The sequence below is a fragment of the Balaenoptera physalus genome, assembly GCF_965194825.1.
Source record: "Balaenoptera physalus genome assembly, chromosome: 8".
NCBI lineage: Eukaryota > Metazoa > Chordata > Mammalia > Artiodactyla > Balaenopteridae > Balaenoptera > Balaenoptera physalus.
The window spans coordinates 124,536,053-124,550,121 of NC_138887.1; the positions used below are offsets into that span (position 1 = coordinate 124,536,053).

Below are 14,069 nucleotides of genomic sequence, written 5' to 3' on the forward strand. Positions count from 1 at the left end.
GGATGCGGTCAGCCTCGCGGGAGACCCCTCCCCGGGTCCTGCTCAGGCCACGGACCCCACCCTCTGCCCTTCGTCCACCTGAACGCTTCACAGACGCAGGCCCACCTCCTTCACGCAGCTTCACGCTGCTCTTGTCCTCGGACAACTGGGCCAAACACTCTAGTATTTAATTGCAGCCGACCCCTGAACCACGTGGAGGTTAAGGGCTCCAACCCTCCGCGTACGTGGCTCCGCCTCCGTGGAGTCAACCAACTGCAAATCGTGTAGGGCGGTGGCATTTACTACCGAAAAGCTCCACGTGTGGGTGGAGCCATGCCACTCAAACCCACGCTGCTCAAGGGTCAGCTGTCCCTGCAACCACTTCCAACTGTTCCCTTGTTGATGGACCGAAAGCCCACGAGGGAGAGTCCGCTGAATCAGACTGCTGCTCCGGAATCTCGCATAGTAATTATCTCGGCAGCAGGAACATAGAAGGTGCTCAATAAACAGGTAGTGAAGCGAACTCGACATTTATATAATCATGTTTCTAAATGTTACTAATTTTACTTTCCTGTTTCCACACCTTTTTATAACATCCACGTATTTACATCACAGCTACTAGTGAGACAGTCAAGTCACGTAAAGGAAAATAACCAGCTCCACACCATCATCATTCATCAAACACAAACTGAAGCAACACCGTCATCTCATGTGACGTTCACTGAATCGGTACAAACCGTCCTGCCTGTGGGGACAAGAGCTCGTCTGCTCTTCCCGAACAACTACAGCTATTCCTGTCACTATCCCACAGACTTGCCTGGATTCTCTGAATTGTTATAAATCTACTCCTGGAAACTGAATCCCCAAAAGACACTTCAATAAAAGAAAACTATGTTCGTTATCGTGTTCTAAACGTTCAGCCATAGGGAATGTTTTATAAACTACAATATGGCAGTTTAAGGGAGTGTTACAAAGCAACCAAAACGGTTACTAACAGAAAATGTTATGAAACAAGGTTAAGAACCTGAAAACCAGGATTACAGTATCTAATTGCAGTATCGCCTACTTGCTCTGGTCTGTAAATGAAACAAACCGCTGCCCGTGACGCGAGAGCCGAGAGCCCGGCTCACCTGCAGGAGTGCACGACCACCACCAGCTTGTTCCTCTGCGAGCTGTGCCGGACGGTTAGCTGGATCTGCCCCAGCGGGGACTGTCCCAGGGTCGTCCCACTGGGGAAACAAAGCGGAGAGTGAGAGCGCTCCTCAGACAGCACAGAGGCTGTGAGCACATTCATTCACTCAGACAAGAGGGAAGGAAAGTACCCACAGACGTGAACCCGGTCTGAACTTCTGGGTATAAACGGACCAGCTGGATTCGTATTTCATCCGAGGGTTCAATATAACCCAACTACTAAAAACTATGGCCCAAAGTGAAAACAAGACACAGGGTCTCCTTACAAACATCAACTCTTCAGTGTTTCTGAAGCTATGTCTACCCCAGAACTGCCCAAATCTGCACTCCTTTCTCAGAGCCCCTTGCTGTGCACCTCACGGGTCGTCTGATGAGGTCACACCCCCTCCCCTCCATCCCTGTCTCAGGCTGAGGCACCAGCTCCAGGACAACCAATGACGGCTCTGACTCAGCTCCGAGATCTTCTCGGTTTCTCCCCAAGTTTAGCTCCTGAGAAAAACTGGTTTCTTATTTAAAATTCTCTTTCTTTCTAGAGCAAGGGAGAGAGAGGGACTGCTTCCTTTCTCCCAAAATCGCAGCCACGAGCAGAGCTGCTCTGCGCATGGGTTACGGCCGCCTGCCCCGGCTGAGCCCCGGGCCACAGGCTCCACACCTCGGCCTCTGCTCCGTGCTCAGCACACCGCAGGGCAGCAAAGAGGAGACTGCCCCAAAGGGCAACCCACTCCCCCTGCTGAGAGGAAAAGGCTCACGTCGGAAGCTTAGAGTAACTGCAGACTCTGTCCTTATCTAAGGAAACCACGGACACGCCCATGACTCACGGGGCATAAGTGAGAAATCCACACAAACATCCACAGACAGACAAACCCATTGGGCGGTGAAACGGGTGGGGTCCAAGCATGAAAGAGCAGGGCCTGTTCTCATGCGACAAACATGTCCAGCTTCCGCCAAGCCTTTCCGTGTCAGGTCAGCTTTAGACTCTGCCTTCCTGGTCTGAGGATCACTCCACCGTTCCTAAGCTTTAAATAAGCCAAATACTAGGCCCTGGGAAATGGCAGGTCTACTTTGAAAGCCAAAGGCTCGGTGAGAGAAAGGGCCACACTGCCTGAAAGCTGTTTGGCTTAGGACCGCGTTCCCTCCCCGCAGCCCGCGGGTCAAGCGCCGATTCAGCAAGAGCAAGGGGCGTCTAGTTACTTCTCAAGCTGCCGCAGCCTCTGTCGCAGCTCCTGTGTGGCGACGGGCAGCGAGATGTCTGAGGCGATGCTTGGGGTGGGCTCCTTGACGGAGACGTGGCTGGGGGAGCCGGTGCTGCCGGCCTGGAGGCTGGAGGAGCTTCTGCCCAGGTCCCGCGGCCCCTGTGGGCTGGCCTCTGCAGGCTGGGCTCTCTCTTCCACACCTGGCTTATTATCGCAGCCCCCGATGACCGGCGTGGATGGGGCTGTGCAGCTGTCACCAGTGCCTGGCGATGCAGACATATGAGATCTGACAGATATTTTTCTCCCTTCCTTGGAAACAGAGGGTCGCTTTACTTGAGCTGCATGCTGGTGGTCTGGAGACCTTTCTTGCTTTTCAAGGTGGAGTACCTAGAGGTGAAAACAGATACAAAATTAAAACGGGTGACACTGGTAACAGCCTCATACACAAACAGCTTTAGAGATACTCATTTGCAAACGTTTCTTTAAAGCTTGGCACAAAACATGAAAAACAATCTAGCCTCTCTGTTCAGCTATCCTACCATATTACAGAAAGTGTAGAAAAAGGCACATGCGGGTAACCGCCACAGCACCGCGTGGTGCAAGCCTCACTTCTGTGCATCTGTCTCCGGCCTCCTCCTGGCCACTCTTCTGCACAGTGGTGACAGCTTGACAGTGGCAGAGCCCGAGCCACAAACCCCACCCTACACCGACCCCTTTCCTACCGTCTCCACCAGCGACTGGGGAAGGGCGAGGCTGCCGGACCCCTAGGGTTGACATGGGAGCAACACCTCCCCGCTTTGCTTCCTTTCACATTAGCTCTGAGTGTGCACATGTCCCCGAGCAGACTACACCCTGCCTTGGGGGTCATCCCAACGGCCTGAAGTTTCTTCCCGCTTTTACCAAGTAAAGCTGCAGCCAACACCCCCAGTTCTGTGTTATTACCAGGTGCCAGGTTTCCAGAGAAAGGGCTCTGTGATTTACAACTGAAGACACTGAAGTCCCTTCTGGAAAGGCTGTGACCCGGCACAAGGAGGCCGTTTCCACCACACCTTCCACAGACTAAGTTTGTTTCACTTTAAAAAAAGTTGGTTCTGCATTTTAATTTGCATTTTAAAAATTAGAGAGTTTTAGCATTTTCCTGTATGTTTGCCAGTTTTATTTTCAGCATTTCCTTAGGTACTTACAAATGAATCATCGTCTATTTTGGACAATATTTTTCCTGTAATCTCCACCGTCTTGCAGAGTTTTTTAAAATTCTTTTCTGAATGACCTTAGAAAATTTAACATTAGCAGAAAACTTTATTGATCCAGATAGCAATACTTTCTGGACAAAAGGATTAAAAAAAAAAAAAAAAAAAAAGGCTGGTGGGATTCATGTGAAAGCCCAAGGAACAGTTCCGGGCCTGCTCAAGCAAGCTGGAAACACCGCTGCTGTCGGTGCCGGAGTCCCAGCCCTGGCCATCTCTCCCCTGAGCTACACAGCCAGCAAAGCAGCAACGTGCAAACTCGCACTCCCCGTGAAGCACCTTCCTGTCACCCCCGCCCGGCGCCCAGCACGGGAGCGCCACGCGCCCGCCCACCCAGGACCCTTCCCCGCCAGGCTCTGGAGACGGCAGTACCCTGAGGGCGAGCGTCATCTTCAGCGAGCTGCTGGGACCTGAGTCACTGAGCTGGAAGCGCCGGTTCAGGGTCATGTCCTCGCACGAGAGCAGCTGGCTGAGAGGGATCCTCAGGTTCCCCAGGCAACACGGGTGCTGCTCGTCTTTCACCTGCCAAACACGACGGAGCGCTCAACGCCGGGGATGGAGACGGAACACGCAGGGAGGCCCAGAACCCCGTCTTCGGCCACCTCCTTCTACGTCCTGTCGCCATGCACAACGCAGTAGGAAACCCCCTCAGGGAGACTCAAAACATTGCAACAAGTGATGCTACAGCGTCGCCATGTCACGGGGCCTGTCATCTCCCAATCACATAGTCACAATGAGCACAAAAAAGAGAAAACCCCGTTCGAGGAATCCATTACAAGGACCCTGAGCCGAGAGGCAGCAGTCCACACAAATCTGAAGATTAGAAGGAAATGTCCTCAGTCCTGTGAAAACGGTGACAATACACATGCCTAGCAGTGCGCCAAGTTCCAGTGGTGACACTTGTTCATGGAGAAGACCCATTTCTAAGCTTCTTTTAAGACTTCTACTCAAAATGTACAATATCTGCTTTAACTGCATGACAATTTCTGGCTCCTGAATAATAACCTTCAGCTCTGCCTCTGCAACAGGAATTACTCCTGTTAGGTTGCTGCGATACAGGTAGTTTAAGCAAAAGGAGTAAGAACTTTGGTGGTTTCACAGGCTCTACAGCAATGATCATATAAGTTAACTACACGTGAAAACCGAAAAGCCTGATTGCTTATTTTTTAAACTGTAATCGCAAAAGCATTTTTTATTGAAATAACTAACTTCACAGAACGTTAAAAATTATTTTTTTTAATCCAAGGTCCGGTTACTATAGATTATTTTAAGAGTAGTGCAAAAATTCTTTGTTTTAAAGGTTAGCCCATCTTATTCTTTTTTTAAAATTGAAGTACAGTTTACAATATTATATTAGTTTCAGGTATATAAAAGTTATTCATTAACTTTATAGACTGTACTCCATTTAAAGTTATTACAAAATAATGGCTCTAGTTCTCTGTGCTGCACAATATACCTTTATTGCTTACTTATGATACAAAAATTCTTAAAATTTTAGCAAATTAAATTGAACACATAAAAAGGATACTACATCACAAGTGGGGTTATGCCCAAATAAAGGTTTGTTTGCAAGGTTTTCTCATGTTAAATCTTGAAAACCAGTAAATGTTTGCAAGATTTAAGATTTAAAAGTCAACACTGCATTTCACCATATTTACAAACTTAAAAAGGAAAATCACGTGATCATCTCAATACTTATAGAAAAGTCTCTGACAAAATTCAACACCCATTCATGACAAAAACGCTCAGCAAACCGGCAGGAGGAGTAGAAGGAAGTGAAACACAAAGGCTTTGCCCTAAGGATCTGGAAGGAGGCAAAGGTGTCCACTGACGCCGAGGCCGGGCTGGCAGTGAGGAAGGAACAGGAAGGGAAGTGTCATTACGAGCAGTACCCTGAGGTATCCACACGGAAGCGACTAGAATAAGCACGTCCAGCAGGGCTGACAGTGGTGCCAACATGTGAACACCAACACCCACTGCACCTCTGGACGCCAGTAACAGTCAGTCAAAAGTTGAAAATTAAAAACTGACCAGCCCCCACCCGACACTTAGGGCATGAACACATCTGGTGGGCCCACGATGGCGGTTCTCCCTGTGTTGACTATGTGACGCAGAGGTACAAACACAACCACGTAAACATGCAAATCACTTACCTCCACCTCGAGCTCCTGGCGCTTGGGATTGTGAATGAAGAAAGTGAAGTTTTCCTCCCACACAGGTTCATTGGTTTTGTACCGAATCTGAAAGAAATATCAAAATCAGCTCTGGGATATTTTCTGTGGAAAAGCACTACCACACTGTGTTTATCGAGTATTGCACTTGGAAGCTAAGGATGATACCTATCCTCTGGGCTGTCCCATCATGAGTTAACTGTGGAAGGTCTAGAGTGTGTCAGCGGATGACCTGCCAGCAGCTCCCAGCCCGGGTCCGGCCCCCATGACAATGCGCCATCCGCATGTGTGGCCCTCACTCCACAACCTACCCAGGCTGGCGGAGTGCTGCACGTCAGGAAGTTTCTTAGATTAATGGTTAGCAGTTAAAAAAAGGGAGGGGGCTTCCCTGGTGGCGCAGTGGTTGAGAGTCTGCCTGCCAATGCAGGGGACACGGGTTCAAGCCCTGGTCTGGGAAGATCCCACATGCCGCGGAGCAACTGGGCCCGTGAGCCACAATTACTGAGCCTGGGCGTCTGGAGCCTGTGCTCCGCAACAAGAGAGGCCGCGATAGTGAGAGGCCGGCGCACCGCGATGAAGAGTGGCCCCCGCTTGCCACAACTAGAGAAAGCCCTCACACAGAAATGAAGACCCAACACAGCCATAAAAATAAATAAATAAATAAATAAATAAATAAATAAATAGGAGGAATTCCTGAAATGTTTCCTGAAAGTAGCACATATTACAGCAACAGCAATGCCCTCTCTCAATTTTTGAATAGAATCATATTTGTTGAATAAGTCCCCTACATATGCACCTTCAAGCTGTGACCTTTCAAAGACGCGAATGTGTATCCGGTTCCAGAGGAACCAGAACCTGTGCCATCAACGTCAGGCGTGAGTGAAACTGCAGCCTGCCCTCTGGCTCCTATTGTCGACAACCCCTCCTCTCCCTCCTCCAGTCGGTAACTCTTCTTGCCTGTTCACTCGATGCCAGCCCCTGGAGGCCAGCTGTTGGACTGTACTACCGTACTTTCCAAGGTACTATACTGTAAGATTAAAAATGTTTTATTTTTTGTGTTTGTTTTTTATGTATTATTTGTGTGAAAAGTATTATAAACCTATTACAGTACAGTACTATATAGCTGACTGTGTTAGTGGGGTACCCTACGCTAACTCTGTGGGACTTAACAAACAAATTGGACTTACAAACTCACTCTCAGGAAGAAACTCGTTCGCGTGTAGGGGACTTACTGTGCACCGCTGGTTGTCTTTTAAACAAAATATTAATAGGACATTCAAAGGAAACTTAGAATCTGTCCCGTGTCATCTACCCATGAAATCAAGCAAAAGCATAATTAACATATTCATGTCACTTTTTAATGTGACTTTTAAATGAATATATTTGATACCAAATTAAGTAGCTGGTTATCAAACAACTGATTTGGGAAAACAAAAGAAAGACTCATAAATCAATGGTCTCGATGCCTGCACCACCCGCAACTGGTGACAGTGACAGCACAGTCACAGGGAGCCCCAGCCAGACTGTCGGCGCCTTACCTTGCTCTCCTGGGCCTTGTGACCAACTGACATTTGGACAAGAGGATTTGGGTTGCTGTATATTTTCTTCCCTGACTATCCAAAAACAAAAAACAGATAAAAATCAATAAACACATCTTGAAATGGGGATTACTAAAAATGGAATTATTGGCTTATATTAACAGTCACTTCTATTTACTTCTGATACTTCAGTTACAGGGAGTATCTAGGCACAATTTAACTGGAAAACAATTAATTGCTAACACACCCCAAAGCCATAATTGTATCTACATAAAATAAATCAAGAAAACTTGTATTTGCAAACAATTTTAAAACGTTTAGGTCTTTTTTTAAAGCAAGCAACTTTGGAAAAACGGAATCTTCCGAAAATCTTTAATGTTAATTCCAGCTCTCAAAACTTATTTTACTAGGGTAACAAAATGAATAAAGTGCAACAAATGGAAACAGAAAAGCACAGGAAGGACAAATGTGATAGAGTGTGTGATTCATAACAGTCTTCTGGTTGGAATCGTAAAAATAATAAAGCGTCAGAGGCACATTTTTACGTTTTTAATTTATTATCTTCTGTTCAAACATGTAGCTATCAGATTATCGAACCTTGCTTACCAGCTGCTAAGTAATTTTGACTGGAAGAATAAACGTCAATCTAAATCGCATTTAAGCAGATACAAATGCAATGAGAAAAATTCAGGAATAAGAAAAAATGGTAAGAAGCATACTTTAGCACAGACAGCTGATAGAATACATAGTAAAATACAACATATATGGGACATGAGGTTTATTTATAACTTAGCCCCACAAGAAGATGCTGTTAAATATTTGTGTTAGTGGAAATTAATTAGAAGGTCACAAAATGTTTTTAAGTTAAATAATTTTAGAGTCAATCCTCAACACTGCAACAATGACAGAGGCGTAAAATTCATGATTATTGGAATAAAATATTACTAGCCCAAACCTACTGCGATAATCTAGTTTCTGGTTCATCTTTTTGATGTGAATGAATTCTGCGAAATGAAATAAACACTGTTAAAAAAAATCCAAGGCTACAGACTACCGTGGGAGGATACTAATTTCCCCCCTAAATCCATTTCTCCTTCTTCCCTTAACACGAGAGTCCTAGAGTCATAGCTGAGCACAAATCCTCTGTGACACGGATTCTATTTCCGAATCTCCCTTGTAGTCAGGTGTGGCCCTGTAACAGTCTGGGGAGCTCTGGCCTTTGCTGTGCCCCTCTTCTGGCTGGAGGCATTGAACACCGCAAAGCCACAGGCCAGAATTCTGCGACATTCAAGGGAAATAAACTTCTGTCTTTACTTAAGCTACTGCTACTCTAGAGTCTTTGATACAGAAGCTGAGTTTAACTAATACACTTACTTAATCTCTGAAAAAGTAGCCATTCATTCCTAGAGATTTACTGTAGCTCATCAGTTTCAATATACCCTCGCCCCGCTTTTAAACTTTCTAACATCTCTGAAAACAAAATGAAACTTACAATTGATGACTTTAAGCGCCTGTTTTTGGGCAGATTAGAGTGGTAGTTATCACTGCCTTCATCAATTTATTTTGCTTGTATTTTGCTTTTGTGTGTGCATGTTACATGATAAAAATCTATGTTTATCCTAAGTCTAAAAATTCTTTAAGTATAAAATAAACACTATCAAACCTTAACTGGCACCTTACTTTCTTTCTTAGCAGTACATAAAATAATGGTGTACAGTCGTCCCTCAGCATCTGTGGGAGGTTGGTTCCAAGACCCCCCAGGATACCAAAATCCGAGGATGCTCAAATCCCATCTATAAAATGACCTGGTGTTATCCTCCATATAATTTAACTCATCTCCAGATTACATATAATACCTGATAAAGTGTAAATGCTATGTAAATAGTTGTAAACACAATGTAATGCTGCTGTTTGGAACTTTCTGTAGATTTTTTCAGGATATTTTCGATCCTCGGTTGGTTGAACCCGTGGATGCGAAACCCGCATCCTAAAGTGGTTGATGTTTTGGATTCTATGAAATAAGGTTAAATCAGTGACTAAGTTTTCTATCAGGACGCAATATTCAAAATGCATCAGCACAAGTAAGACACACAAGGTATAATGAAAATATAAGCGTTTAAGTCAGACTGTGTTGAATTTAAATCTTAGCTTTTTACCACTTGATTACTGAGATCTACGTATTTATTTGAACCTCAGTTTTCGTATCTATAAAATGGGCATAATACCATTTCCAGAACTCAGCTGTTAGGCTTAAATAATATAATAGCAATTAAAAACATACATATTATGCTCGCTACACTGGGCACTTTTACATGCATGTACTTAACGTACTCAACACTCCCACACAGAAGAGAATATCACTACCACTCTGAGTAACAAACCAGGGAGGACTCAGCAGCCTGCTGCAGGTCCCACTGACGAGCAGTTGTGCTGGGATTAAAGCCCAGACAGTCTAGCCTAACTGGAGAGCCTTCATTCTAACCGTCACGCTCTGTGGGTTAATAATCTTCAGTTATCAAAGAAATGGGGAGCGAAGACCATGGATATGGTTCCTCCCAGTGTTCCGGTGAGGATCAGGTATTTCTTTTCTTTTTTTTTTTTAAACACCTTTACTGGAGTATAATTGCTTTACAAGGGTGTGTTAGTTACTGCTTTACAACAAAATGAATCAGCTATACATATACATATATCCCCATATCTCCTCCCTCTTGTGTCTCCCTCCCACCCTCCCCTCCCTATCCCACCCATCTAGGTGGTCACAAAGCACCAAGCTGATCTCCCTGTGCTATGCGGCTGCTTCCCACTAGCTATCTGTTTTACATTTGGTAGTATATATAAGTCCATGCCACTCTCTCACTTCGTCCCAGCTTACCCTTCCCCCTCCCCGTGTCCTCAGGTCCATTCTCTACAGCTGTGTCTTTATTCCTGTCCTGCCCCTAGGTTCTTCAGAAATTTTTTTTTTAGATTCCATATATACGTGTTAGCATACGGTATTTATTTTTCTCTTTCTGACTTAACTTCACTCTGTATGACAGTCTCTAGGTCCATCCACCTCACTACAAACAACTCAATTTCGTTTCTTTTTATGGCTGAGTAATATTCCATTGTATATATGTGCCACATCTTCTTTATCCATTCATCTGTCAATGGACACTTAGGTTGCTTCCATGTCCTGGCTATTGTAAACAGTGCTGCAATGAACACTGTGGTACATGACTCTTTTTGAATTATGGTTTTCTCAGGGTATATGCCCAGTAGTGGGATTGCTGGGTCGTATGGTAGTTCTATTTTTAGATTTTTAAGGAACCTCCATACTGTTCTCCATAGTGTCTGTATCAATTTACATTCCCACCAACAGTGCAAGCGGGTTCCCTTTTCTCCACACCCTCCTCTCCAGCATTTATTGTTTGTAGATTTTTTGATGAGGGCCATTCTGACCGGTGTGAGATGATACCTCATTGTAGTTGTGATTTGCATTTCTCTAATGATTAGTGATGTTGAGCATCCTTTCATGTGTTTGTTGGCAATCTGTATATCTTCTTTGGAGAAATGTCTATTTAAGGTCTTCTGCCCATTTTTGGATTGAGTTGTTTTTTTGATATTGAGCTGCATGAGCTGCTTGTAAATTTTGCAGTTTAATCCTTTGTCAGTTGCTTCATTTGGAAATATTTTCTCCCATTCTGAGGGTTGTCTTTTCATCTTGTTTATGGTTTCCTTTGCTGTGCAAAAGCTTTTAAGTTTCATTAGGTCCCATTTGTTTATTTTTGTTTTTATTTCCATTTCTCTAGGAGGTGGGTCAAAAAGGATCTTGCTGTGATTTATGTCATAGAGTGTTCTGCCTATGTTTTCCTCTAAGAGTTTTTTAGTGTCTGGCCTTACATTTAGGTCTTTAATCCATTTTGAGTTTATTTTTGTGTATGGTGTTAGGGAGTGTTTTAATTTCATTCTTTTACATGCAGCTGGTCCAGGTTTCCCAGCACCACTTATTGAAGAGGCTGTCTTTTCTCCACTGTATATTCTTCCCTCCTTTATCAAAGATAAGGTGACCATATGTACGTGGGTTTATCTCTGGGCTTTCTATCCGAACAGGTATTTCGACTACTCTGCTAACTAACTAGTACTCCAAAGGAGTAGTCCACCTCACCTCCTCAGTGTGGGGTGGGGTTAAGGGCTTACTAAATACTGCATCAAAGCAGAATGCTAGTCTTCCTCACTTTTGAATTTTAACTTATTCTTCTGGATGAAACTGATTAAAAACGATTCCTGATTCCTTTGGATAGAATTTTCTTAAAGCAACTACATTTAACCCCTCACCCCCCAAAATATTTAAGTCTAAAATGCTCAAAGAAATTAGAAAAACATAATAAAACATTTGTAAGTCATAGAAAACCTTTAACAATTTAGCCAGAAAATACATGCTCATGTCATTTTCGGGAGTGGAGCTTAGTTTTCAATATACCTCATTTAATGAGATTAAAGCTTCTTAAAAGATCTGTCACCCAAACTAGCAGCACCGAAAGCCACGAGGTCACTGACTCAAGAGACAGCCCTGACTCAGCATATTGGAAGAGGTGATTTTTTTTTTTAATGGAAAGTCACAGTGCATCGGGCATACGTTTTAATCATAATCTAAAAACTGGTTAAGATTTTAAACAGAACTTCTATTTCACCATTTTCACAAATTCAAATCCAATTAAAGTACAGATGATTTAAAACCACCTTAGATACTGCTGCCTAAGGCCAACAGGACAAAAGTCTAATTTACCATATTGGCATTTTGTAAAATTTATCGTCAAAATCGACTTAAATTCTTCTAACTACTAATTCTTTGACAACAAAAGTAGGCTCTCCGCAACTAAACAAGTAATTACTCTATTACTTTGGGAAGAATTTGTCAGTAAACCGATAAAGGTTAGAGCATCATCTCTTTCAATATGTTTTAATTAACTTTCAAAGGGAAAACTATTAGTTTACCTTTAAAGCTTTCTGAATTGCAGCCTTCTTCAAGACATCAGGGTTAAATTCTAATGGGTTACTCTTTCAAGTCAGAAGAAAATGAATACACCAAGGGTTAATAAAACATGCAATGAGGAGTTTATGTTAAGGTTAATGACATGAAAATTTACGAAAACAACAACAACAACAAAAAATCTTTAAACAAAAACCACCAAGAATTACACAAAGAAACAGTATAAATCATTTGTAAAAGTATTCTTTATGCCCAAGATTTTATCTTAGACTAAACCTTTATAAATATCAAAACATATTTCCTTACCCTCTATGATTACTGTTCTTTTACTCCCCCACCCCTCTTGTCTTTGGGATTTGAAAAATCCAAGAGTGAAACTTGAGGAAAGGGTTCTATTTACTATCCTTTGCTTGAACAAACCCCTAAAATATCAACCATAATTAACCTAAAGGTTTTATCTAAAGTACAAATGAATGGGCCACAGATGCCCCAACTGCTCTCAAACCAAATCATAGCCTATAACACCAAATGCTACTTTTCCTCCTTCTGAACTTTACCTTCTCGTGGAAAACCACAGTAGAGACAGGACCTGATGTATTTCGTCCCCCATTCTTTTCCAAGCACAAAATGCAGAGGCTGACTAAGTCACCTCAAAAGTTCCTCCTTGCTTTAAAGTTCTATTATTACAGGTTTTATGTCCTTCTTTTATTGATTTTCAAAAACTCATTACTTTCTGGCCCTCAAAAGGGCAAGACTGAGTTGTTTTGCAAGATCCTTTGAGGATTAACATTTAAGATGAAAAACTTGATCACTTTAGTTGTAATTAACTTCAAATTGAATTCTATTCTTTATGAAGCAGCCTGAAACACCAGCCCCAGCAGATGCCCCTAGAGGGTGGGGCCGGGCCGGGCTGGGAACTGCTGCCCTGAGCTGTGAGGAGGGACAACCTGTGGGTATCAAGGAACCTCTCCTGTAGCTAACTTTGCATGGATGTGACCTGTACTGTGCACATGTTATTCAAAGCGCATCAAGTGAAGTGAAACAAAGAGAGAGGCCATGGCAGGTGTTAGGGGTGCAAGAGGGGCCTGCGAGGGCGGGCGTGGGAAGCCGCACCGGCCTGAGGCGAGGCAGATCAGGCTGCTCAGGTGCGCTCGGCGAGGGCCCAGCGTGGGGCCTCCGGACGTCACCGCACCGTCCGCTCGGGGGCTGCGTACCGTAAGCGGGGGCAGTAACAGTTACCTGCACTTTTTTAAACTGAGAGCTCAAATCACTTTCACAGAGCACCTAGAAGCATCACACCCAAGGGTTTCCATGTTATACAACCAACACTTTTATGTATAAAGTGGACACTAGTGCAAACACCACTCCCCTCAGATAAACCCCATATACAGCATTATGAACTTACAAACTTAATGAAGTGATAACAAGTTCACTTTATACAAGGATGGACCAGACAGGAGGGTGGAAAATGTGGGCTCTGGGTCACATAGCTGTGTTCAGATCCCGGCTCTGCGGCTTCCTAGTGGCGACCCTGGGTCTCTAATCTCAGCGCCTCATCTGAGAAAAGGTCCTGCCAGCCTGAGACTCAATGAGCTGTGCACGCAGAGCCCTTGGAAAGTACCTGGGAAATGCATGTGGTCAGGGAGGCCTCAGGGTCTGAAGCTGGCCTCCCGGGGGTCAGAAATCACCCTCTCGTTCCTCTGGCCAAAAGGAGGAGGCCCGAGTGCTAAGGCCACAGGATAAAGAGGCCGTTCCCAGCGTGGGAGAAAGTCCTGCTATGC

General features: G+C 44.2%; 1 protein-coding gene across 7 annotated transcripts in view; it reads right to left on the minus strand.

Annotated features, from left to right (window-relative positions):
* The window catches only part of ESYT2 (extended synaptotagmin 2), a 75,992-nt gene that overhangs the window by 5,041 nt on the left and 56,882 nt on the right, over positions 1-14,069 (minus strand). For 4 of the 7 annotated variants that reach the window (XM_082473227.1, XM_082473229.1, XM_082473233.1 and 1 more), the window contains exons 14-19: positions 12,294-12,356; positions 7,320-7,394; positions 5,764-5,850; positions 3,983-4,132; positions 2,362-2,750; positions 1,110-1,208 (exon numbers count right to left, since the gene is read on the minus strand). In XM_082473227.1, coding sequence (XP_082329353.1) covers positions 1,110-1,208; positions 2,362-2,750; positions 3,983-4,132; positions 5,764-5,850; positions 7,320-7,394; positions 12,294-12,356 — 863 coding nt within the window. The remainder of the gene's footprint in view (positions 1-1,109; positions 1,209-2,361; positions 2,751-3,982; positions 4,133-5,763; positions 5,851-7,319; positions 7,395-12,293; positions 12,357-14,069) is intronic. The other 3 variants (XM_082473228.1, XM_082473230.1, XM_082473231.1) reach the window with 2 other exon arrangements.